Here is a 27,665-nt window from a genome sequence, read left to right on the forward strand (position 1 = left end):
CTCCTCCCAACCTCCCCCACCCCCCTCTTCCCTGACCCCCACTGTCCCCCTTACCACCACCCCCCCCCCCTCCCCTGCTGTCCCCCTCCCCCCCACCCCTCCTCCTCCTCCTCACCCCGCACTCTGCCCACCTCCCCAGTCACAGGCTCCCTCCCACCCCCCACTCGCACTCTCCCCACGCCCCTCTTTCCCCACTACCCCCCCTTTCCCCCCCCCACTCCCTCATTTTCTTCTCTCCTCCCCAACCGCACTCTCCCCCACCCCCCTCTTTCCCACCACCCCCCCTTTCCACCACTCTCTCCTCCCCCACCCCCGATCCTCTCCTCCCCCCACCCTCACCCCCTCCACTCCACCCACTCGCCCCACCCCCATTCTCACTGTCCCCCCTCCCCTCCCACTCTCCCCTCTTCCCCACCCCCACTGTCCACCCTTCCCCCCACCCCCTCTCTTCCCCCACCCCCACTGTCACCCTTCCCCCCACCCCCTCTCTTCCCCCCACCCCCACTGTCACCCTTCCCCCCACCCCCTCTCTCTCCCACCACCACCACCACACCCCCTCTCTCCTCCCCCTTTCACTCTCACTGTCACCCTTCCCCCCCACCCACCTTCTCCCCCTTTCCCTCCCCCACACGTCCCTGGCCCCCAATGTCCCCCTTCCTCCCCACCCCCACTCTCTCTCTTGCCCCCACCACCACCCCCCAGTATCCCCGCTTCCCTGACCCCACTGTTCCCCTTCCCCCCCACCCCACACCCTCTTCCCTCAACCACCCCCGCTGACCCCCTCCCCAGTCCCACTCTCCCCCCCCCCCCCCCCCACCACCATTCCCTCCCGCACGTCCACTCCCCTCCGTGGAGCCGTTGGCGGCGAAAGACACTTACCGAGCGTGCAGGGAGGAGGAGGAGGAGGAGCTCCGGACTGACTACTGGAGTCGGGCGGCGGAGGTCGGACTACTAGAGGCGGCCAACGCAGGTGGGACAACTCGAGGCGGGCCGGCGGGTCTGGGAGAGTGGGGAGAGTGGGGAGAGTGGGGAGAGAGGGGCGGCGGGAGGCGCGCACAAGATGGCGGACCGTGAGGAGGCCGCCATCTATCTGAAGTGGCGGCGGCAGTTGGCAGTTGGCGGCAGTTGCAGTTGGTGGAGAGCGCGTCATCAACCAACAGCAGCGCGCGGTGGGGCTGTCGGCGACGGCAGTTGGTGGAGAGCGCGTCATCAACCAACAGCAGCAGCAGCAGCAGCGCGCGGTGGGGCTGTCGGCGACGGCCGCGTCATCAACTCAGCAGCAGCAGCAGCGCGCGGTGGGGGCTGTCGGCGACGGCAGTTGGTGGAGAGCGCGTCATCAACCACCAACAGCAGCAGCGCGCGGTGGGGGCTGTCGGCGACGGCAGTTGGTGGAGAGCGCGTCATCAACCACCAACAGCAGCAGCAGCAGCGCGCGGTGGGGCTGTCGGCGACGGCAGTTGGTGGAGAGCGCGTCATCAACCACCAACAGCAGCAGCGCGCGGTGGGGCTGTCGGCGACGGCAGTTGGTGGAGAGCGCGTCATCAACCACCAACAGCAGCAGCAGCAGCGCGCGGTGGGGCTGTCGGCGACGGCAGTTGGTGGAGAGCGCGTCATCAACCACCAACAGCAGCAGCAGCAGCGCGCGGTGGGGCTGTCGGCGACGGCAGTTGGTGGGAGAGCGCGTCATCAACCAACAGCAGCAGCAGCAGCGCGCGGTGGGGCTGTCGGCGACGGCAGTTGGTGGAGAGCGCGTCATCAACCAACAGCAGCAGCGCGCGGGGGGCTGTCGGCGACGGCAGTTGGTGGAGAGCGCGTCGAGCGGGAAGTCGGAGCCAAACACGGCACTACCCCAGGTAGGGACTCGGCCCAATCGAGATCGCAAACCGGGAGGTCGGAGCCAATATCCGCCGTGGTGAGCAGACCAACGGAACCAAGGGAGGGGGAGGGGATGGAGAGGGGGGGAGGGGATGGAGAGGATGGAGAGGGGGGAGGGGATGGAGAGGGGGAGGGGGAGGGGGAGGGGGAGGGGATGGAGAGGGGGAGGGGATGGAGAGGGGGAGGGGGGAGGGGATGGAGAGGGGGAGGGGATGGAGAGGGAGAGGGGGAGGGGATGGAGAGGGGGGAGGGGATGGAGAGGGGAGGGGATGGAGAGGGGGAGGGGGGAGGGGATGGAGAGGGGGAGGGGATGGAGAGGGGGAGGGGATGGAGAGGGGGGAGGGGGAGCTCTCGTCACCCCCGCATTGACAGGCACTGTCTTCAGTCGGGCGGGTGCCGCACCCCCCCCCCCCCACGCCCCGAGCGGGAGAGGCAACGGCGACTACATCTCCAGGCGTTCAGCGCTGCCCGACCTGAGTTATGTCAGATGCGGGGACGGGCGACGGTGCACGGGGGGAGCGGATTGGTTAAAGTAAAGGTCCGGGGGGGGGGGGCATTAGTTAATGGACGGCGGGGGGTGGGGGTTGGCGGGGGTGGGGGGGGGTGCGGTAACGTTGCTGGGGCCCGGGTGGGAGGGGGGGGGACTAGAGGACGTCGTGGCGTGGGTTGAAGGGACGGAAGGGAAGGATGAGTGGACAACAGTCCGACCATCTCCCTCCTGCTCGGGAGTGTCCCCAGGGTGTGGGAGTGTGAGGGCGGTGATTGCGGGCGGGCGAGCGGCTCCGCTAACGGCGTCCATCTTGTTGGTGCGAGTGAGGGGAGGCCGTGCGTGGCTCTCTGGTGACGTCAGACGCACAGCACGTTAAAACCTCACACTTATCTGGAAGAAACACCATTAGCTATTTCTCAGCCCACTTTCCAATTTGAAAAGTTCCTGCTTTAATTCTTGCTAAACATTTTTACAGTCTGTGATACCATCTACTTTAGTGTCAACTGCAAACTTAAAAATTAGTATTTGTACAATCTTATGCAACTCATTGATATGAATGACAAACAACATTGAGCCCAGCATAGATCTAATCTGTCTTCGAACTATTCATTCCAGATAACATCCTGGTGAATCTGTTCCACACTGTCTCTGGCAATAGGACATTATTTCTATAATATGGTGACCAGAACTACACAAAAGGGCCTCGCAGATATTTGAAGGACAACTGAGGAGGCCGTTGCACGTGGAGGGGCAGTTAAATCTTGATTTTTCTTTATTTTCATGTTCAGCTGCAATGCAGGTTTGTTCAGAATCAGACGCAGATTGGAAGTGAAACCATCAGTGAGTTCAGGGATGTCAGTCCCGGTGAGCTGGAACCGAGACAAAAAGGTGAAATAACTATAGAGCAGAGGGATCTAGCATGACAGGTACACAGTGCATTGAAAGTAGCGTCACAGGTAAATAGTTTGATCAAAAAGGCCTTTGGTACATCGGCCTTCATCGGTGAGAGCATTGAGTTTTGAGGTTGGGAGGTCATGTTGCAGTTGTATAAGACGTTGGTGAGGATGCACTTAGAGTATTGTGCTCAGTGTTGGGCAGCATAGTATTGGAAAAATTGTGTCAACTGGAAAGGGTGTTGAGAAGATTCACGAGGATGTTGCCAGGACTGGAGAGCCTGATCTACAGACACAGATTCAGCAGGCTAGTACTTTATTCCTTGGTGCACATGACTAACTGGGATGATCTTTTAGAGGTGGCAGACACCTGGCAGACGCACAGAGTAGGGGAAGCAAGAACCAGGGGACAGAGTTTTCAGAAGGGGGGGGGGATTTAATCGGAACCTGAGGGGTACTTTTTCACACAAAGTGTGGTGGGTGTATGGAATGAGTTGCCTGAGGAGGTTTTTCAGGCCAGTACTCATAGTCATAGAGTCATAGAGTGATACGTTGTGGAAACAGGCCCTTCGACTCAACTTGCCCATACCGTCCAACATGCCCCTGCTCCCACCTGCCTGTGTTTCATCCATATCCCTCCAAACCAGTCCGATTCATGTACCGGTCTAACAATTTCTTAAATGTTGGGATTGTCCCTCCCTCAACTACCTCCTCTGGCAGCTTGTTGCATACATCCACCCTTTTTGTGAAAAAGTTACCCGAACGATCTTTTCCTATTCACCTTGAAAGTATGTCCTCAGGAGCTCGACTCTCCTACTCAGGGCAAGAGACTCTGTGCATCTACCCGTTCAATTCCACTCATGATCAAATATACATAAATAAGATCACCCCTCTTCCTCTTGCGCTCCAAGGAACAGAGTCCCAGCCGACTCAACCTCTCCCTACAGGTCAGAACCTGGCACCATCCTCGTAAAATGTACCGGTAAAGTTGCCAGTTTGGCAACATTTTTCCGAAAACAAGATACCCAGAACTGAACATAACACTCCAAATGCGGCCTCACGAAGGTCTTATATTACTGCAACATGACCTCCCAACATCCACACTCAATACTCTGGCTGATAAAGGCTAATGTTCCAAAAGCCTTTTTGACCACCAGATCTACCCGTGACTCCGCCTTCAAGGAAATCTGCACCTGCACTCCTAGATCGCTCTTCTCTACAACACCACCCAGAACCCTACCATTCACTATGTCGGTCCTGCCCATGTTAGATTTCCCAAAAAGCAATACCTTACGCTTCACTTATATACGGGCCCCAATGAATTTGCCCCTTAAAAGAGCTGACAGGTGTTAAACACCTGTCGACGTTTAATTCCTCTGCATCTTTGAGCAACGTGGCCACCTGTCGATGTTTAATTCCTCTGACTTCAAGGCTAGAGTTTAGTGGGAACTAAATATCCAAACGAATGTCAGGCGGGTTAAAAGCAGTTTATATGACTTCCGGTGGCGTTATGGACTGAGCAAGTCTCACGTCAACTAGCTCCGTGAACATTTCGATCTAAGAAGAGAGGAACGGGACGGGCCCGTTGCAACTTACCGGCAATTTTCAACGAAGGGTGGGTGACGTCATCAGATCGCGACTTTTAATAGTAAATGTCGACAAGTCGCACCCCCCCGTTAAAAATCGTTAAAAAAGGAACGGGTAGAACAAGACCCGTGGAAGAAGAAGAACCAAGACAGATGGAAGCCTCTGCTACAGCTCAAACCTCAGCGTCGACTCAGGAAGAAATTGCAAAACGAACCCGGAATCCACAGCCTAAAAAAATTGGTTTGGAAGAATTTCGCAGCGTTGTTGGTGAGGAGCTTTCAGGTATGAAGTCTCAAGTGGCAAATATGACAGTTGAATTACAAGAGATGAAAGCTGAATTAGTATCACTTAAAGGAATGAAGGGGGAAATACTATCTACTATTAAGGATCAGTTGGCTGAATCAAAGGCTGAAATGTGTGTAATTATGAATGAACACATGGAGGAAGTAACCTCCAAGTTACAAAAGTTGGACTCTGATTTTTCCGGTAAGCTGAACCATATCACGGCGTCAATAGAACAACATGATGAGGCTATAGGTGAGTTGGAAACTTTAGCCGAGACGAGTGCTGAAACTACAAAAGTAGTACTGTCGGAGACTCAGCGTTTTTCTGATTTATTGATGAGATTAACTGAAAAATGTACTGACCTAGAGGGTCATTCAAAACGACAAAATTTAAGAATCCTTGGAGTTAAAGAAGGCAAAGAAAAAGATAAAAACCTTCGTGATTTTACTGCTGAGTTATTACAAGAAGTTTTGAAAATGGATTCAAAGCCCTTGTTGGATCGAGCCCATAGAGCACTGAGAGCACGGCCAGGTGCTAATGCGCCTCCAAGGCATTTGATTCTGAGGGTGCATAATGCTCACGTTTTAGAAGATATGCTGTCAAGAATTGCTAGTAACAGAGCTTTATCATTCCAAGGCGATGAGATTCGCATCTTCAGAGATTACCCCTCTGAGGTGGTTAAGAAAAGAGCACTGTTTAATGAGACAAGATCTATTCTCAGGAAGATCCCAGCGCTCAGATTTGGTATGTTGTATCCAGCAAAACTTCGAGTGACCTACAATCAAAATGAATCCTTTTTTACTGACCATAATAAAGCACTGGAATTTGCTCGGGAGATCGAAAGGTCGCTGAAGGCTTGATTATGATTTCACGGCTATCTTAATTGGCAGACATCTGATTGGATTTTAAAAATATTAAAACTCAAAGATTTAAGTTTAGTGTATATACTATACGAATATTAACCGTAACTAATTACTATTAATTAAAAAACATATATATTTTTATTAATCATTACTAATAAGAAGTATAAGTAATATTTGATTTATGTAAACTTTACTTTGAATACTTAATTAATACACCTTAGATAGAAAAATCGATTTATTATAGACTAATTAGTTTCGGGTCTGCCCCGTTTATCTCTTTTTTTTAAAAAAAACAAACAATAACTTTGTTAAAAAACGGAGCTAGTATTATTTTTTTTTTACATCTCACGGAAGTCCTTAGATTTTTTGCCACCTTAGGGTGGCTAACACTAACTGCACTAATTGTAGTTGTAGTTTTAGTTGTCTCTTCCTCTTTCCTGCACTCTTTTAACCTTTTATATATTGATTTCTTTTTTAGATTTAACTTTTATTATGTCATTTTTCAGAAATTATATACTTTTGGGAGATATTTCCGGGAAATACTCTACGTTGTACAAAAGATCATCCACCCTTCATTCAAGAAAAATGTTGTAGTCCGGGTGCCAGACCATTTGCTTTATTATAGACTATTTATCGGTTAAGATGCAAGATTCTATTAGGAAAACAGGGGGTAAAGGTATTACATTTTGTAGTTGGAATGTCAAGGGTGTTAATGAACCAATTAAAAGAGGTAAAGTACTTTCACATTTAAAATCTATTGATGCAGACATAATGTTCCTTCAGGAAACTCATCTAAAAAATGTAGCACATAATAGACTGAAAGGCAAATGGATTGATAAAGTATTTCACTCATCGTTTCCCTTTAAATCAAGAGGTGTTGCTATTTTAATTCGTAAGGGTATACCATTTATACATACTTCCTCTATAGACGACACTGAAGGTAGATATGTTATATTAGTGGGAGAACTATATTCTACAAAATTGATATTGGTGAATGTCTATGCACCAAATTTTGATAATCCGTTATTTTTTAAAAAAAATATTTAACACCATTCCAGAATTTGGACAATATAACTTGATAATTGGAGGAGATTTAAATTGTACATTAGATCCTTATTTGGATAGATCTTCAACTCAAAGGAAAACAAAATCCAAGTCGTGTGAATTATTAAACTCTTATATAAATAGTGCAAATATAAAAGATGTTTGGAGGATTGATAATCCTTCAGGCCGAGAGTATTCATTTTATTCACCTGTGCATAAAACTTATTCAAGAATTGACTATTTCTTGGTGGACTCCAAACTTATTCCTTATACGTATAATTCAAAATATCATAATATTATTATATCCGATCATGCCCCTTTAACATTTAGGGTAAAACTCCAAGGAGTAACGGGGAAACAGACTAATTGGAGATTTAATCCGCAAATCTTAAATGAAAAAGCATGTTATGACTATCTTAAATCGCAATTTGAGACTTTTTTTTACGCAAATGATCTTCCTGAAACGCCTGCGCGTCCCTGCTTTGGGAAACATTTAAAGCGTTTGTGAGAGGATGTATTATTGCTTTTCAAGCGTCTCAAAATAAGAAGAAGCGAGCTGAACAACATGACCTAGAAAGTCAGATAAAACAGTTAGACATAACAAATGCCATCGCTCCCTCTATTGAAATACATAATAAAATTGCAGCTCTCAAATATAAGTTAAATTATATCCTCTCAGCTCATATTCTAAGGCTTTTTCAATATACTAAACAAAAACATTTTGAATTTGGAGATAAACCACAGAAATTGCTAGCACGTCAACTCCGTAAATTAGAAGATGATTCTACAATTCATAAAATTAGATCAGAAAATGGAGATTTGCTTAAACTACCTAAGGATATTAATCAGAGATTTTTGCAATTTTATCAGTCATTATATTCATCAAAAATACAGATACTTCTGCGCAGATGCAAAACTTTTTGCAGGAATGTAACCTTCCTGGTTTGAATGTGAGTGATAGAAATTTACTGGGCGCAGAAATAACTATGAAAGACGTTGAAGAGACCATTAAATCCATGAAAAATGGGAATACTCCTGGCCCTGATGGCTTAAATAATGAATTTTATAAAAAATTCAGTGATTTGATCTCTCCACGTTTGCAAACTGTATATAGTCACGCCTTTAAACAACAGAGATTACCACAAACTCTGACTGAATCAACAATAATCCTCATTCCTAAAAAAGATAAGGATTCTGAAGACCCTGGTTCGTATAGGGCGATAGCTCTTTTAAATACTGATCAGAAGATATTAGCGAAAATCTTAGCTCAGAGATTAAGTCTAGTTATAGATAAATTGATACACCCCGATCAATCAGGCTTTATAGCCAAACGATATTCATTTTTCAACTTGAGACGCTTGTTTAATATAATTTATTCAAATAGACTATTAAATGAAGATTTAGCAATCATCTCGCTAGATGCTGAAAAAGCATTTGATCAAGTAGAATGGCCCTATCTTTTCTCAGTGATGGAAAAATTTCAACTAGGTGAAAATTTTTGTTCATGGGTGAAACTTTTATATACATCCCCAACAGCTAGAATATTAACTAATCAAATGCTGTCATCTAAATTTCATTTAGCTAGGGGTTGTAGACAAGGATGTCCACTATCACCGCTTCTATTTGCCCTTATTATAGAACCACTTGCTGAGAGTATTAGATCAAATTCAGATATTCATGGCTATAACACTAAACATACAACCAATAAAATTTCTTTATATGCGGATGATGTATTAATATATATTACAAAGCCAGAAATTAGCATTCCGAATTTATTAAATCTCATAACTCAATTTGGTTCATTTTCAGGTTATAGAATTAACTGGTATAAAAGTGAAATTATGCCAATAATGGAGCATAATCCGGCCATACTTCAACAATTTCCTTTTAAAATTGCCTATGAAAAGTTTAAATATCTTGGAATTTACGTGACTAGGAAATATACTTCTTTATTTAAATTAAATTTTCCTCCTTTACTCACTAAATTACACAGAAATATCCAATTTTGGAAAACACTCCCTATATCATTAGTTGGTCGTAGTAATGCTATAAAGATGATCTTTCTTCCACAGCTACTATACTTATTTCAAGCAATTCCGATCTATCTTCCAAAAAAGTTTTTTTTTAAAATTGATTCAATTGTTACTAATTTTATTTGGGACTACAAGACTCATAGCATAAATAAAAGACATCTATGTAAGTCTAAAATTAATGGAGGAATTGCTTTACCTAACTTTTTATTTTATTATTGGGCGGTTAATATTAAAAATATAACCTGCTGGTTGGATGATTCTGATCAACAACCGGATTGGTTAAAGATGGAGAAAGAGGATTGTTTACCATTCGATATTGGTGCGATCCTCTTAGCTCCAATAAATTTAAATAAAAAAACATATGGAGGTAATCCCATTATACACAGTGTTATCCGTACCTGGAAACAATTAAAGCTTACGTTAAAATTGAGTAAATTATCTGCTTTCCTTCCTATTGCGAATAATCCTTCTTTTAAACCGTCTGTCTTAGATAGAGGCTTTGCTCAATGGAAAAGTTATGGAATTAAAAGGGTGGGAGATCTTTATCATCAGGGAACTTTTCTTTCTTTTCAGGATTTACAGCAGAAGTACGGATTACATGTTAATAATTATTTTAGATATTTACAACTTAGAGATTATGTAAAATCACACATGCAAGAATATAAGTTTAGAGGTCCAGAAACACTTGATGTATGCCTGAATCGACATTATAATTCAAATAAATTAATATCCTTTATTTACAATACTCTCCTTGACACTGACATTCCGTCATCAGAATCTTATAGACGAGCATGGGAGGACGAATTGAATCAATTTATAATGCAAGATATATGGGATGAAAGTTTACAACATATACATCAATGTTCATTGAATACTAGACATTCCTTAATACAATTTAAAATAATACATAGATTACATTATTCGAAGACGAAATTAAATAGGATTTTTCCTAGTATCTCTCCTATTTGTGATAAATGTCAATTTCAAGAAGCTAATTTAACTCATATTTTCATAACTTGTATAAAAATGCAAAACTTCTGGTTGGAGATTTTTAAAATAGTTTCTAAAGTTATTAATAAAAAATTAGATATGGACCCAAAATTAATTATATTAGGATTATCAGAACATACTACAAATTTTACAGTAAGTCAGGTACATTTTCTTGATTACAGTCTAATAACTGCGAAAAAATTAATACTTAAATTTTGGAAAAAACCAATAACCCCCACAATTAAAATGTGGACTACGGAAATGACAGAGACCCTGCATTTGGAAAAAATAAGGTTTGCCTTAATCGACAAACCTGAGTTATTTTTAAAAATATGGTCTCCATTTATTGAATTTTTAGAAAAGTAAATGGGTTTGGCACAGGACTAAAATAAAAAATTTAAATTAAAAGTTGAAACTTGAGTTAGGGGTTGGATGTACAACTGTGGTTATTGTCTCCCGGATCTACTCCCTTTAATTTTTATTGTTAGACCCTTTTTTTTAACCCTCTTATTCTCTCTCCCCAAGTTTATAGTTTTTTATTTTTATTTTTACTTTCTCTCTTCAAAAATTTAAAAATTGAAGCTATGTAAGAACTTTGTAACAAATGTGTTTTTTCTTATTTCTATTTGTACATATGCTTTTCAAAAATAAAAAATATTATTAAAAGCAGTTTATTTGTTACTGCTGCACCCGCAGCAAATGTCAGGCACAGGTTGTCGTGTTTCACCGGGAGGGAGAGCGCATTTGACTTCATCAGACGGTTATCAAATGTCAGTCTAGTTTAATTGTTCATTGTAAATGTAATTTTATCAAGCGGAGGGTGGAGAGAGAGTGGGGGGAGAGAGAGAGAGAGAGAGAGAGGGGGAGGGGGAGAGAGGGAGAGAGAGAGAGGGGGGAGAGGGTGAGAGAGGGATAGGAGAGAGAGTGGGGGAGAAAGAGAGAGGGAGAGAGGGTCTAGTTTAATTGTTCATTGTAAATGTCATTTTATCAAGCGGAGGGTGGAGAGAGAGAGAGAGAGAGACACACACACACACACACACACAGACAGACACAGACACAGACACACAGACACACACACCCAATAATAATACTATAGTAATAATAATTAATATTGCCCCAAATACTCAGCAGGTCAGGCAGCAACAGGAAGGTGAAACAGACCTTACATTCCAAATCAAATACTGATGACGAATGGTGTTCAACCTGAGTCATTAATTCCGTTTCTTTCTCCACAAACGCTAACCAACCTTCTGAGTATTTCTTGCATCTTACTGTACGTCTTCATTTTGGATTTTCAGCATCTGGGTTTTTATTTTAGTTTTTCCAGTTCAAACTACCACGCAACAGAGAAAACAAGACACAGATCAGTGCAGCACAAGAACAGACCCTTCAACACCTAATGACCAGCTGATGGAAAGACCGTTCAGAAGCCCGATAACAGAATGGAGGAGGCTGCACCTGAGACTGGCAGTGCGCCCTTCCAAGGTTCTGTACCTTCTGCCCAACAAGAGCAGGGAGAAAAGGGAATGGCCGGGGTGGGACGTATTTGATTATGTTGTCTGCTTCTCCGAGACAGAAATAAGTGCAGATGGAGTCTGGTCAGGGCTTCATCCACAATTCTCTGAAATTTCTCGCGCTCTTTTCCCAAACCAAGCTGTGACGTAAACAGACAGTGCGCATTTTATGGTGAATCTTGGAGGTTTGCCAGAGTAATAGAATGAAAGAGTGAGACAGCAGCCAACATGTCCCAGCTACACTAGTCCCAGCTTTTGGTCCATATCCCTCCAAACCTGGCCCATCCATGTACCTGTCTAACTGCTCCTTAAATGATGGGATAGTCCCTGCCTCAACCACATCCTCTGGCAGTTTGTTCCACAAATCCACCACTCATTGTGCCAAAAAGTTACCGCTCAGGTTCTTATTAAATCTTTTCCCCTTCACCTTAAACCTAAGTCGTCTGGTCCTCGAATCACCTACTCTGTTCACCCAATCTATTCCTCTCATGACCTTATAAAGCTCTATAAGGTTACCCTTTATCCTCCTGCACTCCAAGGAATAGAGTCCCAACCTACTCAATCTCTGCCTATAGCTCAGACTGTCTTGTCCTGACCACATGTTTGGCGACATGCCGAATTGCCTCAGAACACTGATGAAGTACAGGTGTTGGTGCGGCGTCTTGGCTGTGTCTGCAGTGTGGTTGGTCCGCCATAGATCGTTGATGATATTTACGCCAAGGAGCCTGATGCCCTTCGCCATTTCCACTTCAGGGTGTTTGATGCTGACATGGGCTTGTCCTCCACTGCGCGTGTTGGTGGAATGCCTGCCCCAATCAGGCTTCAATTGCTTCAGACGCTCATGGGAAGTCAACAAACCTGAGCGTTGTGCAATTCTAAACATCCCCATCTGTGATGAACGGCGGTTTATCGACAATGCAACGTCCTGTTATTGCAATAATGAGTGCGCATAATCAGAGGGAAAGAGGTTTTCCGAGGATGTTGCCAGGACTCAAGGGCCCGAGCTATCAGGAGAGGTTGAGCAGGCTGGAACTCTCTACCTTGGTGCGCAGCAGGATGACCTTAGAGAGGACTTAAAAACCACGAGAGGAACAGATCGGGAAGATGTACCGTCTCTTACCAAGAGTAGAGGAATCGAGAACCAGAGGACATAAGTTTAAGGTGAGGGTGGAAAGATTTAATAGGAACCTGAGGGGTAACACAATATGGGTGGTGGGTATATGGAACGAGCTGCTGCAGGAGGTAGTTGGGCAGAGACTATGACAACGTTTACGAAGTAGTTGTACAGATGCATGGATAGGGCAGGTTTGGAGGGATATGGGCCAAACGCGGGCACTGCAGGTAGGTCCAAGAACCTAATGGTTGTGGGGGAGGAGCTGGGAATGGGAGCTGTAATGAACCTGTCGGTTTAGTTGATGGCCACAAAGAACTAGATCAGTCCCTTCAGCCCAGATCTGACTATGCAATGCCACCACTCCAGCAGCACGTTCCAGGCACCCACCACCCTGTGTGATAAAACACGACCCTTGAAATTTGCCCCACTGTGCAAAAATCAGAGCCGAGAGGGAAGGGGGGCGGCGCGGGGTCGCCTGCTGCCTCGTGCGGCGGGACCTGGTTCACCGCTGCGGGGAAATATAGACAGTTCCATAAACATCCCGCAACTTTGTCGGCCCCAGAAACGTGGCGACTCTCTCTGTACTGCCTGGGGGAGGTCTGTATTTTACCGGATTGCAAGCAAAAGCAAAGCATTTCACTGTCCCTTGGTTCATGTGACAATAGAGTATAATTGGCTCATTGAGTTGAATTCAAGTTTGCACATGAGACTGTTAAATGAAATAACAGTGTTTGCTGTGGATATAATATGATTGTGCAGCCTAATATAATGAACAATTCACGATGGGAAACAGTGATGTATTTAATTTAATGGAATGAAATTTACAGGCAGCTTGTATCAAATAGCATCCACTTACTGGTCAGGGCTGTGATTGACGGGGCTGAGCTCCGCCTCCCCTCAGCCGTGCCCCGATACTGCAAGGATTCAGCAGCTGCGCCAAAGAATTTGAACCAGGAAGTGGCGGAGTTAAAATGGCTTCGAAAGACCAGGTCGAGAGTTTAACGGAGGAGGTAGTTTGTCCCATCTGCCTGGATTTCTTCACCGATCCGGTTATACTGGAGTGCGGGCACAACTTCTGCCGCTCCTGTATCACACAGAGTTGGGACAGGGAGGAGAGAAACTCCTGCCCGGAATGTAGAGAGGAGTTTACAGACCGCACCCTCAGGGTGAATCGGGCCCTGGCGAGACTGACTGAGAAAACTCGAACACTGAGCCTGAATCAGACAGAGAAGGAAAGTAAACTTCACTGCGAGGAACATCAGGAAGAACTGAAGCTGTTTTGTGAAACTGATAAGAAGCTGATCTGTGTGATTTGTGCAGCTGGGCGGGAACACAAGTCTCACAGCTTCATGCCGGTTAAAGAAGCTGTTGAAAACCACAAGGTAAAAGCAAACCGATTTTAATCGCATCATTGTTAATTCCATTTTTACTGTTCAACCATTTAATTTTCTGATTCCCAAACACATTTGCAGGATCAGGTGAAATCTTCCATCCAGTCTCTCACAAAATATAAATCAGAGATCCAGCAAATGGAGCAGCAGCAGAAAGAGAAGATTTCTGGAGTTCTGGTGAGGCTTTTAAGTTTCGATTTCCTGATCTTGTGCAGGTTTGATCCCTGTGACGCGTGTAATAACAGGGCAGCGCAGTGACACAAGTAGTGCTGCTGTCTCCTAGTTCTGGTGAGCGGGTTCGATCCTGACCTCGGGCGCTGCCCGTGTGGTTCACGCCTTCTCCATGTGACCGCGGCGGATTCCTTCCACGTCCCCAACAAAGATACTAGAGGAGCAAAATGAACCACTCCGTCGAAATTGCGTCCACTGAAGTGTAGTACGTAACATAATTTTAGTAAGCAAAACCCACCTCTCGTTGTGTAATCAGTGTTGTGGGGGAACAGTATGTGTGATGATCCCATCAAAGTGCAGAAAATATCTCATCTTTCAACCCACATTTTATTGTTATTTTTATTTTAAAATGTTTTCCCCCTGCTAAATTTCTCTGGTTTTATTTTCTTACTGTTTCTGCCCATGTCCCTCCCATCCTTCCTCCCCAGTCCCCTCTTTTGTGCAGTTTCCCTTGTATTGCTCAAACACACACTCAGCACAAATTTAACTTATATATATATATATATATATGTATAGATATGAATGTGTGTTTGTTTGTGTGTGAGAGGCAAGATGGAGATAAATAGATCTCAAAGTTCCTTCTCGTGGATCAGAAGCAACTTTGATTTAAAGCAACGCTCTATTTCTCTTTTCATCTTATTTTTCAAATGATGTACATAAACCATAAAGGATTCAACCTTTATGGTATATATATATACATAGATATATGTCTAGTTACTTTCTAGTGATTTCCTCTAATTATTTGTTTAGCAACCTTTTTACTTTCAATCTCTCTCTCACTCTCTTTTTCTCTGTACCCAATATATACAAATATATATACAAACATAAAATCAGTCATTCACACACTTCTCAGTGCATGGTTCTCTCTATCATGATCACTGTTCTCTCACATACATTTCATTAGGGCCTTCCCGTACACATTCGCAATCAGTGACATCAAACTTATTTCCAGAAATCCTAATATTGTGAATAAAATAACTATGAACACATATTAAGATATTTATAATAATAATAATAAACATTTATTTTTTATCGCGCTTTTCCAAATGCTCAAAGACGCTTTACAAAAACAGTCAAGACATAAAAACAAACAAACGAATTGTCCTGACGGAGAAGCGGTGAACAAATAGCGCCAGCGTCCTCTCACGTCAGGGTCCGTCAGTAGACAATAAAGAACACAAGACACACAATTACAATTTTAACACAAACAGCCATCACAGTGATTGCTCCAGGCACACCCTCACTTGATGGAAGGCAAAGAAAAGTCTTATCTCCATTTTTCCATTATTTTCATTCTACATTAGTGTAATAAAATGTAATGCATACATACCTACACTTATACAGAAGTGCTAGCTTTAGACATGAATAATGTACATTACCACCATAGTTTAGTTTTGAATTTAACATATAATTGAGGGGGTCGGTGCAATATAGTGCTAACCCTCAGTTTTGTGAAAAATGAGTTACAGGCATTGACACGATACTTACCCACAATCCTACAACCTGTAAAAAATTCATATTTAAATTTAACCGATAAGTTGGTCAAATAACATAGGCACCTTCTAGATTTTGTTGTGATTAATGGATTTTTTAAATGTGAATGTCTCATAATGATACATTTGTGGGTTAGCAGTATATTGCAGCCCCTTCAATTTTACATCATTCAAAAATGAATTTCATAAAACAAGGATAACACCTTTTATTTCTGTCATTCATGGTAAGTTTTACATCATTTTGTGTGCAAGATATACAGGGTTGCACTGTTTTACATATCAGCTAACCAATGAAATGATCATGTCCTGATTTATATCAGCACTTCACCTTCCCTCATTTGTCTGAAGAAGGGTCCCAACATGAAACATCACCCATCCTTTTTCTCCAGAGATGCTGCCTGACCCGGTGATTTACTCCACCACTGTGTCTATTTGAATTGGATTCGTGCTCTGTACCACATCAGGCAGCATTGGTCATTTTAGTGGCTGTCAAGGATTTTTAACTAATCAATTCACCAATTCAAATTTTCTTGGCTCTAATTATAAAGTTAAATGTCTTTTCGATTATATTGTGGATACAGTCGAGTTCTATTGTTGGCAAATGCCAAATCTCTGCTTCCATGACTTTCTAAAATAAAGCAAAAAGAGATACAGCACGTGGAGGTGAAAATAAAATTAACAGAGAAAGCAAAGAAGAACAGTTCATTAAATATGATCAATTGGCCTGATACAGATAGAGTGGATCTCTAGTGCAAATATTCAATCAGTAACATCCAAATTTTAAAGATCATGAAGCAGCAACTCGTCAAGAAATAGTCATAGGTGTCAACCATCAACTTATCCAAGAAGAAGTACAAAAATAATTGTTTGCAAACATTTTATATACGAACAAATCGCAGAGAGTTGTGAACACAGCCCAGTCTGACACACAGAATCTGTTTACTAAAATGGCGCTGAAATTTACCCATGACCAACTACGGTTTTACGTGTCGGGTGGTCTATCTTGCTCCTCTAGTATCTTTGGTGCCTAATACATGCTGGTTCAAAGGTCAATCGGTGACTGTAAATTATTCCTGTGGAGGTGGGTGGTGGGCGGATGTATGAGAATTAATGGGTACGTGAAAAGGAATAGGCAGCAGGGAATTAAAGTCATAAGGAATAGGAGTAGAATGAGGCCATTTCGTCCATCGCATCTACGCCGCCATTCAATCATGGCTGACCTATCTCTCCCTCCTTACCCCATTCTCCTGCCTTCTCACCATAATCTCTGAAACCTGTACTAATCAAGAATCTATCTTTGCCATAAAAATATCCATAGCCTTCTGTGGCAAAAAAAATCCACAGATTCACCACCCTCTGACCAAAGAAATTTCTCTGCATCTTCCTAAATTAGCGTCCTTTAATTCTGAGGCTATGACTTTGAGTCCTGGATTCTCCCACTAGTGGAAACATCCTCTCCACAACCACTCTATCCAAGCCTTTCACTATTCTGTATGTTTTAATTAGGTCCCCCTCATTCTCTGAAACCCCAGCGAGTACTGGCCCAGTGCTAACAAACGCTCATCATAGGTTAACCCACTCATTCCTGGGATCATTCTTGTAAACCTCCTCTGGACCCTCTCCAGAGCCAGCACATCTTTACACAGATATGGTGCCCAAAATTGCTCACAATATTACAAATGCGGCCTTACCAGCGCCTTATAGAGCCTCAACATCACATCCCTGCTTTTGGATACAAGCCCTCTTGAATAAATGCTGGCACAGAGTTTGATCTATGGCTTTATTCCTACCACCAAAATGCATGACTCCACACTTTGAGATATTGAGGAAATATTGATCTTCACCTTTCATTTCACAGGAACAGTCACACAACCTTCAGTCTAAGATCAAATCCCAGTTTGCTGAACTGCACCAGATTCTCACTGAGAAAGAGCAGCGAGGACTGGCAGATATCCGGGAGGAAGAGAAGAAGATTCTAAATGCAATGGAGAAAAATCTTCGAGAAATTGAAGAGAATTTAAATTCCATTCAGGAGGAACTCTTTAAGTTGCAGCAGCAGATGGATCAAAAGGACAATGTGGTGTTTCTGAAGGTGAGGGGTGACACTACAGTCTGGCGAAGTGAAAGGGCACAGTCACAAAATGGTGGTGACAATTCAGAAATAAATGCTGCCTTTACCAGTAATTCAGAACTGGGTAAATGTTTCATCTGTTCCAGTTGTAGTTGTTCCCAAACTAATTGGCCTCCCGCATAATCTATGGGATCTCAGGACTGCCTGGCCGGAATGTAGAGAGGTGTTTGTGGAGTTTAGAACTACGACGGGTGATCCTATATCTGATCGCTGAATGGACAGAGGGCAGTAAATCTCTGGGACTCTCCAACCAAGAGACTCTGAGAGGTTTAACCTGTTAGACGTATTTATACTAGAGGAAGATACATTTTTGAAAGTTCAGGGAACTGAAATCAAAGGGAATGTGACAAAGCGGAGGAGTTCAGCCCTGGGCTAAATCAGCCATGACCACAGTGTGGGGATTAAAATCTAGAAATCTAGAACGTGGCGCACACAGCAGATTGATCATCTACATCCGGTTCCCATCAGCAGTGGGCGGTCACCTTGGGGGAATTTGCTCTGTTTGTTTTACCCACCTTTGTTCACCATAGAATGACTTCCCATTCTACATCATAGACAGGCCATTCGGCCCATCCTATCCAGCCAAGATTTCATCTCCACTCAACATCCTTCCCATCTACTCACCACACCCGGTAACAATACCCCGAATTCCAGGAGTGCTCAAGTGTTTATCCCGATCACCCTTAAATTATCTCTGCTGTTGGCTTCAGTCCCCCCAATGCAAGTGAGGTCCATGTTCTCATGACTGCATTCCTTTCAGTATTTATTGAAGACCGCGTTACATTTCAGCTTTGATTTTTGCTCTCCCATCGATTAGAGATATTATTTCATCCTCACCCATTTCAATCCACCGATAAACTTAAATCTTATCTCATCATTCCTGACACCTTCCCCAGATAAACTCCCACGACCTGCCCAGTCTTTGCATTGAGTTCCATCCTCTCAGTTATGGCGTCATTCTCATGAGCATTACTTGTGCTTTTCCCCCTTCGTTCTACGTCTCGATGGCAATGTCCGCTTTCTGTCTGCATGACAGCGGCGATAAGAGTTGGGAAATGGGAATTATCAGAGGGTTGTAGAAATATGGAGAAATTCCCGCTGTCGGGATGAGGACGGAACATCTCAGTCAATTGAGATTTGTGTTTTATTTCTTTCAGGAGGAAGCCGGTCGTAAGCGAAGGTAGGACATGCTCTTGATGGAAACATTATAAGTTTTTGTGGAACAACTCAAAACATTTCTGATGCTCAGTTGATAAACAGCTGTTAAATATCCGCAGGGTTCGTGATGAAGCCAAACCATTGTCGGTGGTAGACGTTGCCTTGCCAATTGAAAAGTTTAATTGCCCTGTTTCATTGAACACAGCATTTAAACAAACATCTGATGACTTCAAGCAAGGTAAAGCTTATACCTTTTCCATTGTTCTTGTTCCTGGCACCTTTAAGTAATAGGTGTACGAAGGAACTGCAGACGCGTGTTTAAATCGAAGGAAGGCACAAAATTCTGGTGTAACTCAGCGAGCCAGGCAGCATCACTGTAGAGAATGTATGGGTGACTTTTCGGGTCGAGACTCTTCTTCAGTCTGAAGAAGGGTCTCGAACTAAAACATCACAAATTCCTTCTCTCCAGAGATGCTGCTTGTCCCTCTGAGTTACTCCAGCATTTTGTGTCTACCTTCAATTGTGTCTATCTTTAAGTAATACTGAGATGCAAAGATTAATGGTATTTTGGACTGAAGGGAAATTGAAGATTTGATCTCCCACCAAGCTCATCTGCTGGGAAGCATCACAGAGTCAGAGAGCTTTGTAGCACAGCAACAGCCCTTTGACTCGACTCGACCATGCCAACCACGTTGCCCAACCAAGCTAGCCCCACTTGCCCATAGTCTGGCTCATATCCTTCCAAGTCTACCTTATCCACGTATCTACCCAATTCTCTGTGAACTGTTGTAATTGTACCTTCCTCGACCACTTCTTCTGTCAGATCGTTCCACATCTACACCACCCACTGACTAAAAAATCTGCTCCTCAGGTCCTTTTTATTGTTTCCACTCTCATCTTAAACTGGTGCGCTCGAGGTTTAGACTCTCCGACCTTGGGTAAAGTATTGTGGATAATCACCTTGTCTGTCCATCTTATACACATCCATAATGTCACTCTCATTGAGGAGGCGCTGTGAACTCTTTGCGTGCTACTGTATGTTTCATTTTTTTCCTTAGTACCTAATCAGATGTACAGCACTTTGGTCAACGTGGGTTGTTTTTAAATGTGCTATACAAATAAAATTGACTTGACTTGACTTGACTTGACTCTGACTGGCTCCCAAGAAAAAATATCCCAGTCTGAATAGTCTGTTCCAGGAATGAGTAGATGAACCTATGATGAGCGTTTGTCGGCATTGGGCCTGTACTCGCTGGAGTTTAGAAGAATGAGGGGGGACCTCATTGAAAAATACAGAATAGAGAAAGGCTTGGATAGAATGGACGTGGAGAGGATGTTTCCATTAGTGAGAGAGTCTAGGACTGGAGGACATAGCCTCAGAATTAAAGGATGTTCTTATCGGAAGGAGATGAGGGGAAATGTTTTTAATCAGAGGGTGGTGAATTTGTGGAATTCATTGCCACAGGTGGCTGTGGAGGCCAAGTCGGTGGATATTTTTGAGGCAGAGACAACTGGATTCTTGATTAGTACAGGCGTCAGAGGTTATGGGGAGAAAGCAGGAGAATGGGGTTAGGAGGGAGAGATAGGTCAGCCATGATTGAATGGTGGAGTAGACTTGATGGGCAGAATGGCATAATTCTAATACTTTCACTTATGACATTATGACCTTCTGACTGTCCAACTTCAACTGATAACACAGCCCTTCAGACCTGATGATGTAAACCCTTTTGCACCCACTCCAGTTGACGAACAAACCCACCCTTCCCTCTCTCTCACCCTCCACTCAAAAAACACAGGTGCAGGTCATCTGGCCCCTCATGTCTACCCCCTTTCACTGTGATCATGACGACCCCACCACGCACCTCTACCTCCTCTTTAACAACCTCAAATTACCGCTAACCTCAATATCCTCTTGCTCCGATCTGCCTCCATATGTGAGTAGCCCCCCCTCCCCTTCGTTTCTCCTTCACCACCGCAATCTCCCAATCCTCCTCACTCTCCACACCCGTCCTCCCCGTCCACCCTCCCCCACCTCACGAAATTCACCTCTCCATCCCTGGATAAAAACTCCTGGGGAGATGTCTGTTGTCCCCCCGATGTGGTTGTGGGTGAAACCCCGGGCAGGGTTTCAGTTGTCCGCCCGCCTGTGCCTGAGGCCGAGCGGCCTCTCCCCCCGGTCCAGGGGCCGCGCTGCCCGAGTCTCCCCCCGACCCCCCCCCCCCCCCCCCCGGGGACTCTCTGATTCTCTGCTTCTCCCCCCAGTCTCCGTCACCCTGGATGTGGAAACAGCGCATGCGCGGCTCGAGGTGTCTGAGGATCGGAAGAGGGTGAGACGGACCGGGATAGTGAGGAGTCTCCCTGACACCGGGAAGAGGTTTACAGACCGGCCGTGTGTGCTGGGATCGGAGGGGTTCACATCGGGGAGACATTACTGGGAGGTGGAGGTGGCGGGGAGTGAGCGCTGGAGTCTGGGAGTCGCCGCAGAGTCTGTGGGGAGGAAGGGACGGGTCCCACTGACCCCGGAGACTGGAGTCTGGAGGATCAGGCGGAGGGGTGACCAGTTTGTTGCAATCACCTCCCCTCGATCCCCTCTCCCCGCCCGTCCCATCCCCGGGAGGGTGGGAGTTTATCTCAGTTACGAGTCCGGGACAGTTTCATTTTACGACGCGGCCACCAAGTCCCATCTCCACACCTTCACTGGGAATAAATTCACGGGGAAACTTTATCCTTTCTTCGGGCCTTATTGGGATGTAGACAAGTGGCTGAGAATCTGCTCCGGTTCCGCTCCGGGTGTGTAAAAGGGTCGGGTCCCGGGACCGGCGTCAGGAGCGGGGCTCAGGGGCTGTGGGGCAGAAACCCGGTGGACAACAGGTCGGCGCTGAACGGCTCCCATTTAATCCCCAAACTGCAACACGACCTCCCACCTTCCATCCTCAATACTGTGACTGATGAAGGCCAATGTGCCAAAAGCCTTTTTGACCGCCTTATCCACCTGCGACTCGACCTTCAAGGAACCATGCCCCTGAACTCCTAGATCCCTCTGCTCTACAACACTCCCCAGAGGACTACCGTTCACCGTGGTGGGTCCTGCCCTTGTTCCACGTCACAAAATGCAACACCTCATTACAACATCGGGGGCTCCAGTCTGCGACCCGCCGGCGCGCACATCACCCGCTGTGGCTCCGCTCACGTTTGTAACTCTTCACCTTTAACTTGACCTTTAATAAAGTATTTAAAAAAATAACTCGCGTTTGAGTTCTCTCCGCGTCCCCGCGTCACGGTACAGAGATCTCTTCAAACAGCAGACACGAGGATCCGTGGATACTGGGTTTACAAAAGGAAAAAGACACACAGAGTGCTGGAGTAACTCAGCGGGTCAGGCAGCATCTGTGGAGAACATGGATAGGTGACGGTTGTCATGGGAGATTTCAACATGCAGGTACACTGGGAAAATCAGGTTGGTAATGGACCCCAGGAAAGAGAGTTTGTGGAGTGCCTCCGAGATGGATTCTTAGAACAGCTTGTACTGGAACCGACCAGGGAGAAGGCAATTCTGGATTGAGTGTTATGTAATGAACCTGATCTGATAAGGGGACTTGAGGTAAAAGAGCCATTAGGAGGCAGTGACCACAATATGATAAGTTTTACTCTACAAATTGAGAAGGAGAAGGGAAAATCGGAGGTGTCAGTATTACTGTATAGCAAAGGGGATTACAGAGGCATGAGGCAGGAGCTGGCCAAAATGACTGGAAGGAGGCCCTAGCAGGGAAGACTGCAATGGCAGGTATAAAAATAAAAGGGAAGAAGTATAACATAGCAAAGACGAGTGGGAAGTCAGAGGATTGGGACTCTTTTAAAGAGCAACAGAAGATAACTAAAAAGGCAATACGGGGAGAAAAGATGAGGTACGAGGGTAAACTAGACAATAATATAAAGGAGGATAGTAAAAGCTTTTTTAGGTATGTGAAGAGGAAAAAAGTAGTCAAGGCAAATGTGGGTCCCTTGAAGACAGAAGCAGGCGAATTTATTATGGGGAACAAGGAATTGGCAGACGAGTTGAACCGGTACTTTGGATCTGTCTTCACCAAGGAGGATACAAACAATCTCCCAGATGTTCTATGGCCAGAGATCCTAGAGTGACAGAGGAACTGGAGGAAATCCACATTAGGCAGGAAAAAGTTTTGGGTAAACTGATGGGACTCAAGGGTGATAAATCCCTAGGGCCTGATGGTCTGCATCCCAGGATGCTTAAGGAGGTGGCTCTAGAAATTGTGGGCGCATTAGTGATTATTTTCCAATAATGTATAGATTCCGGGTCAGTTCCTGTGGATTGGATGGTAGCTAATGCAGTAACTCAACTCCTCTCGTTATGAAGGCTAACATTCCACCAGCGTACGACAAGGTTAGTTTGAGTGAAACAATATCTCGTTGAGTTATTAATTTATTTAAAGGTTTCGTTTCACATCCCGCGAGTGGAGCGAATAATTAGCTGTAGGATCAGTCCCGTTTATCTGTTGTTGGTGATTCTCCAGCAAGGCCGCCTGGCCCTTGGGCCTTCACGGAGTTCCTAGGCCCTGTGGAGCCTGGAAAACTAGGCCCGGTTCAGAGCCTGGGCCTAGGTTAGTCCGTAAGTCCTCGGAGCCTTGAAACTAGGCCATGTTCAAGTCTAGGCTTTGTTTAAAGTTCTTTGGAGCCTCAAAACTAGGCCCAGTTCAGAGCCTGGGCCTTGGTTAGACTGAGAGAGGGGGAGAGAGAGATTGGGGAGAGAGAGAGGGAGAGAGAGATTGGGGAGAGGGGGGAGAGAGAGATTGGGGAGAGGGAGAGGGGGAAGAGAGAGAGGGGGAAGAGAGATGGGGAAGCGGGAGGGGAACAAGGGTGGGAGAGGAGACAAGGGGGGAATGGGGAGAGGGATTAAGGGGTGGGGGCGGAAGGGGAAAGAGGAGTGGGTAATGGGTAGTGGGCTATCGACCTAGCAATCCACCTAGCAACCCTGGGGGTGGGAGTGGGGGTGAGTGGGGGGGGGGGGGGGGGAGGGGATGGGGGGGAGGGGAGGAGGTCTAACATTCTCTCTCTCCTCCCCCACTCTCTCTCTCTCTCTCTCTCTCTTCCTCCTCTCTCTTTATCCCACCACTCTCTAACTTTGTCTAACATTCTCTCTCTTTCCCTCTCTCTCCCCCTCTCTCTCTCCCCCCTCTCTCTCTCCCCCCTCTCTCTCTCTCCCCCTCTCACTCTCTCTCTCCCCCTCTCTTTCCCCACTCTCTCCCGCCTCTCTCTCTTCCCCTCTCTCTCTCTCTCTCTCTCCTCTCCCCCCTCTCTCTCTCTCCTCTCTCTCTCTCCTCCCTCTCTCTCTAACTTTGTCTAACATTCTCTCCCTCTCCCCTTCTCTCTCTCCCTCTCTCACCCCACTCTAACTTTGTCTCTCCCCCTCTCTCTCCCTCTCCCCCTCTCTCTCTCCCTCTCTCTCCCCCACTCTAACTTTGTCTCTCCCCCTCTCTCCCTCTCTCTCTCTCCCCCCCTCTCTCTCTCCCCCACTCTAACTTTGTCTCTCCCCCTCTCTCTCCCCCCCCTCTCTCTCTCTCTCTCTCCTCTCTCTCCCCTCTCTCTCTCTCTCCCCCATTCTAACTTTGTCTCTCCCCCTCTCTCCACTTATCCACTTTGGTGGCAAGAACAGGAAAGCAGAGTATTACCTGAATGGTGACCGATTGGGAGAAGGGGAGATGCAACGAGACCTGGGTGTCATGGTTGCACCAGTCATCGAAAGCAAGCGTGCAGGTGCAGCAGGCAGTGAAGAAAGCGAATGGTATGTTGGCATTAATAGCAAGAGGATGTGAGTTTAGGAGCAGGGAGGTTCTGCTGCAGTTGTACAGGGCCTTGGTGAGACCGCACCTGGAGTATTGTGTGCAGTTTTGGTCTCCTAACCTGAGGAAAGACGTTCTTTGCCTTAGAGGGAGTACAGAGAAGGTTCACCAGATTGATCCCTGGGATGGCGGGACTTTCATATGAGGAAAGACTGGATAGACTGGGCTTGTACTCGCTGGAATTTAGAAGACTGAGGGGGGATCTTATAGAAACATATAAAATTCTTAAGGGGTTGGAGAGGCTAGATGCGGGAAGATTGTTCCCAATGTTGGGGGAGTCCAGAACCAGGTGTCACAGCTTAAGGATAAGGGGGGAAGTCATTTAGGACTGAGATGAGAAAACATTTCTTCACACAGAGAGTGGTGAGTCTGTGGAATTCTCTGCCACAGAAGGTAGTTGAGGCCAGTTCATTGGCTATATTTAAGAGGGAGTTAGATGTGGCCCTTTTTGCTAAAGGGATCAGGGGGTATGGAGAGAAGGCAGGTACAGGCTACTGAGCTGGATGATCAGCGATGATCATATTGAATGGCGGTGCAGGCTCGAAGGGCCGAATGGCCTACTCCTGCACCTATTTTCTATGTTTCTATGTTTCTAATTAGGGAGAGAAAGAGGGGAGAGAAAGATGAGGGGGGGAGAAAGAAAGAGGGCGGGAGAAAGAAAGAGGGCGGGAAGAGGGGGGGTGAGAGAGAGAGAGGGGAGAGAGAAGGGGAGAGAGAATGTTAAACAAAGTTAGAGAGTGGGGTGAGAGAGAGGGGGGGAGGAAAAGAGGGGAGAAAGAAAGAGGGGAGAGAGAGAAAGAGGGGAGAGAAAGGGGAAAGAGGGAGAGAGAGAGAGAGAGAGAGAGAGAGAGAGAGAGAGAGAGAGAGAGAGAGAGAGAGAGAGAGAGAGAGAGAGAGAGAGAGAGAGAGAGAGAGAGAGAGAGAGAGAGAGAGAGAGAGAGAGAGAGAGAGAGAGAGAGAGAAATCGTTTAGTTTACAAATTCACAAGTTATTGGAGCAGAATGAGGCCACTCGGCCCATCGTGTGCACTCTGCCATTCACTGACGGCTGACCCATCTCTCCCTCCTAACCCCATTCTCCCCCTTCTCCCCGTAACCCCCGACACCTGCACTGATCAACAATCTATCCATCTCTGCCTGAAATATCTCCACTGACTTGTGGCCTCCACGGCCATCAGTGGCAAAGAATCCCACAGATTTACCACCCTCTGGCTAAAGAAATTCCCCCTCATCTCCTTCCCAAAGGAACGTCCTTTAATCCTGAGACCGTGCCCTCTGGTCCAAGACTGTCCCACTAGTGGAAACATCCTCTCCACGTCCACTCTATCCAGGCCGCTCACTATTCTGTACGTTTCAATGAAGTCCCCCCTCTCTCATTCTTCTAAACTCCAGCGAGTTCAGGCCCAGTGCCGACAAACGCTTGTCGTAGAGGGTTAACCCACTCGTTCCTGGGATGGTTCTTGTAAACCTCCTCTGGACCCTCTCCAGAGCCAGCACATCCTTCCTCAGATACGGGGCCCAGAACTGCCCACAATACTCCAAATGTGCCTGACCAGCGCCTTGTAGAGCACCAGCATCACATCCCTGTGGTTTGTACGCAAGCCCTCTTGAAATAAATGCTAGCATTGAGTTTGCTTTGAGACAGAGGGGGTGGGAGAGTTGAGTTTATGATCCCGTGTACCGAGCGAGGTACAGTGAAAAGCTTTGTCGCTGCGTGCTATCCAGTCATTGGAAAGACTGCACACGATTACAATCGAGCTGTCCACAGTGTACAGATACAGGATAAAGGGAATAACATTTAGTGCAAGGTCAAGACCGATTAAAGATAGTGCGAGGGTCTCCAATGAGGTAGACGGGAGGTCAGGACCGCTCTCTAGTTGGTGAGAGGACGGTTCAGTTGCCTGATAACAGCCGGGAAGAAACTGCCCCCTGAATCTGGAGGTGGGCGTCTCCACACTTCTAGTTTAGTTGTGTTGGGGTGGGTTGAGTTGGGTTGGGTGGATTGGGTTGGGTTGGGTGGGGTTGGGTTGAGTTGGGTGGGTTGGGTTAGATTGGGTTGGGTTGAGTGGGGTTGGGTGGGGTTGAGTTAGATTGGGTTGGGTTGAGTGGGGTTGGGTTGGGTGGGGTTGTGTTGGGTTGGGTTGGGTTGGATTGGGTTGAGTTGTGTGGGGTTGGGTTGGATTGGGTGGGGTTGGGTTGGGTGGGGAGGGGTTGAGTTGGGTTGGGTTGAGTTGGGTTGGGTGGGATTGGGTGGGGTTGAGTTGGGTTGGGTGGGGTTGAGTTGAGTTAGATTGAGGTGTGCGTCTCCACACTTGTGTACCTCTTGCCCCGATGGGAGAGGGGAGGAGAGGGGGTGACTGGGGGTGAGACTGGTCCATGATGATGGTGCTGGCCTTGCCGAGGCAGCTTGAGGTGTAGACAGGGGCGATGGAAGGGAGGTTGGTTTGTTTGTTTGTTTGTTTGTGACGATCTGTGCTGCTGGCCTTGCGAGGCAGCGTGAGGGGGCGATAGAAGGGAGGTTTGTTTGTGCGTGCGTGACGGTCTGGGCTGCTGGCCTTGCCGAGGCAGCGTGAGGGGCGATGGAAGGGAGGTTGGTTTGTTTGTTTGTTTGTTTGTTTGTGCGTGCGTGACGGTCTGGGCTGCTGGCCTTGCCGAGGCAGCGTGAGGGGGGCAATGGAAGGGAGGTTGGTTTGTTTGTTTGTTTGTTTGTTTGTGC

At 46.1% G+C, this 27,665-nt stretch overlaps 2 protein-coding genes across 2 annotated transcripts in view; one reads left to right on the forward strand and one right to left on the reverse strand.

The window, feature by feature from the left end:
- Nucleotides 1–12,185: 12,185 nt before the first annotated feature.
- Nucleotides 12,186–23,716, forward strand: LOC144612225 (E3 ubiquitin-protein ligase TRIM69-like). Its single transcript, XM_078431783.1, has 7 exons — nt 12,186–12,251; nt 14,161–14,256; nt 17,662–17,895; nt 19,092–19,114; nt 19,212–19,330; nt 21,355–21,483; nt 23,625–23,716. Exons 1-7 carry the CDS (start codon nt 12,186–12,188, stop codon nt 23,714–23,716), a joined length of 759 nt encoding a protein of 252 aa, XP_078287909.1.
- Nucleotides 23,717–23,758: 42 nt separating this feature from the next.
- LOC144612226 (zinc-binding protein A33-like) overlaps nt 23,759–27,665 on the reverse strand; it is a 45,567-nt gene continuing 41,660 nt past the window's right edge. Inside the window, exon 9 of the mRNA XM_078431784.1 lies at nt 23,759–23,827. Within this exon, the coding sequence (XP_078287910.1) occupies nt 23,759–23,827 (69 nt within the window). The remainder of the gene's footprint in view (nt 23,828–27,665) is intronic.

Source organism: Rhinoraja longicauda, chromosome 43 (genome assembly GCF_053455715.1).
Source record: "Rhinoraja longicauda isolate Sanriku21f chromosome 43, sRhiLon1.1, whole genome shotgun sequence".
NCBI lineage: Eukaryota > Metazoa > Chordata > Chondrichthyes > Rajiformes > Arhynchobatidae > Rhinoraja > Rhinoraja longicauda.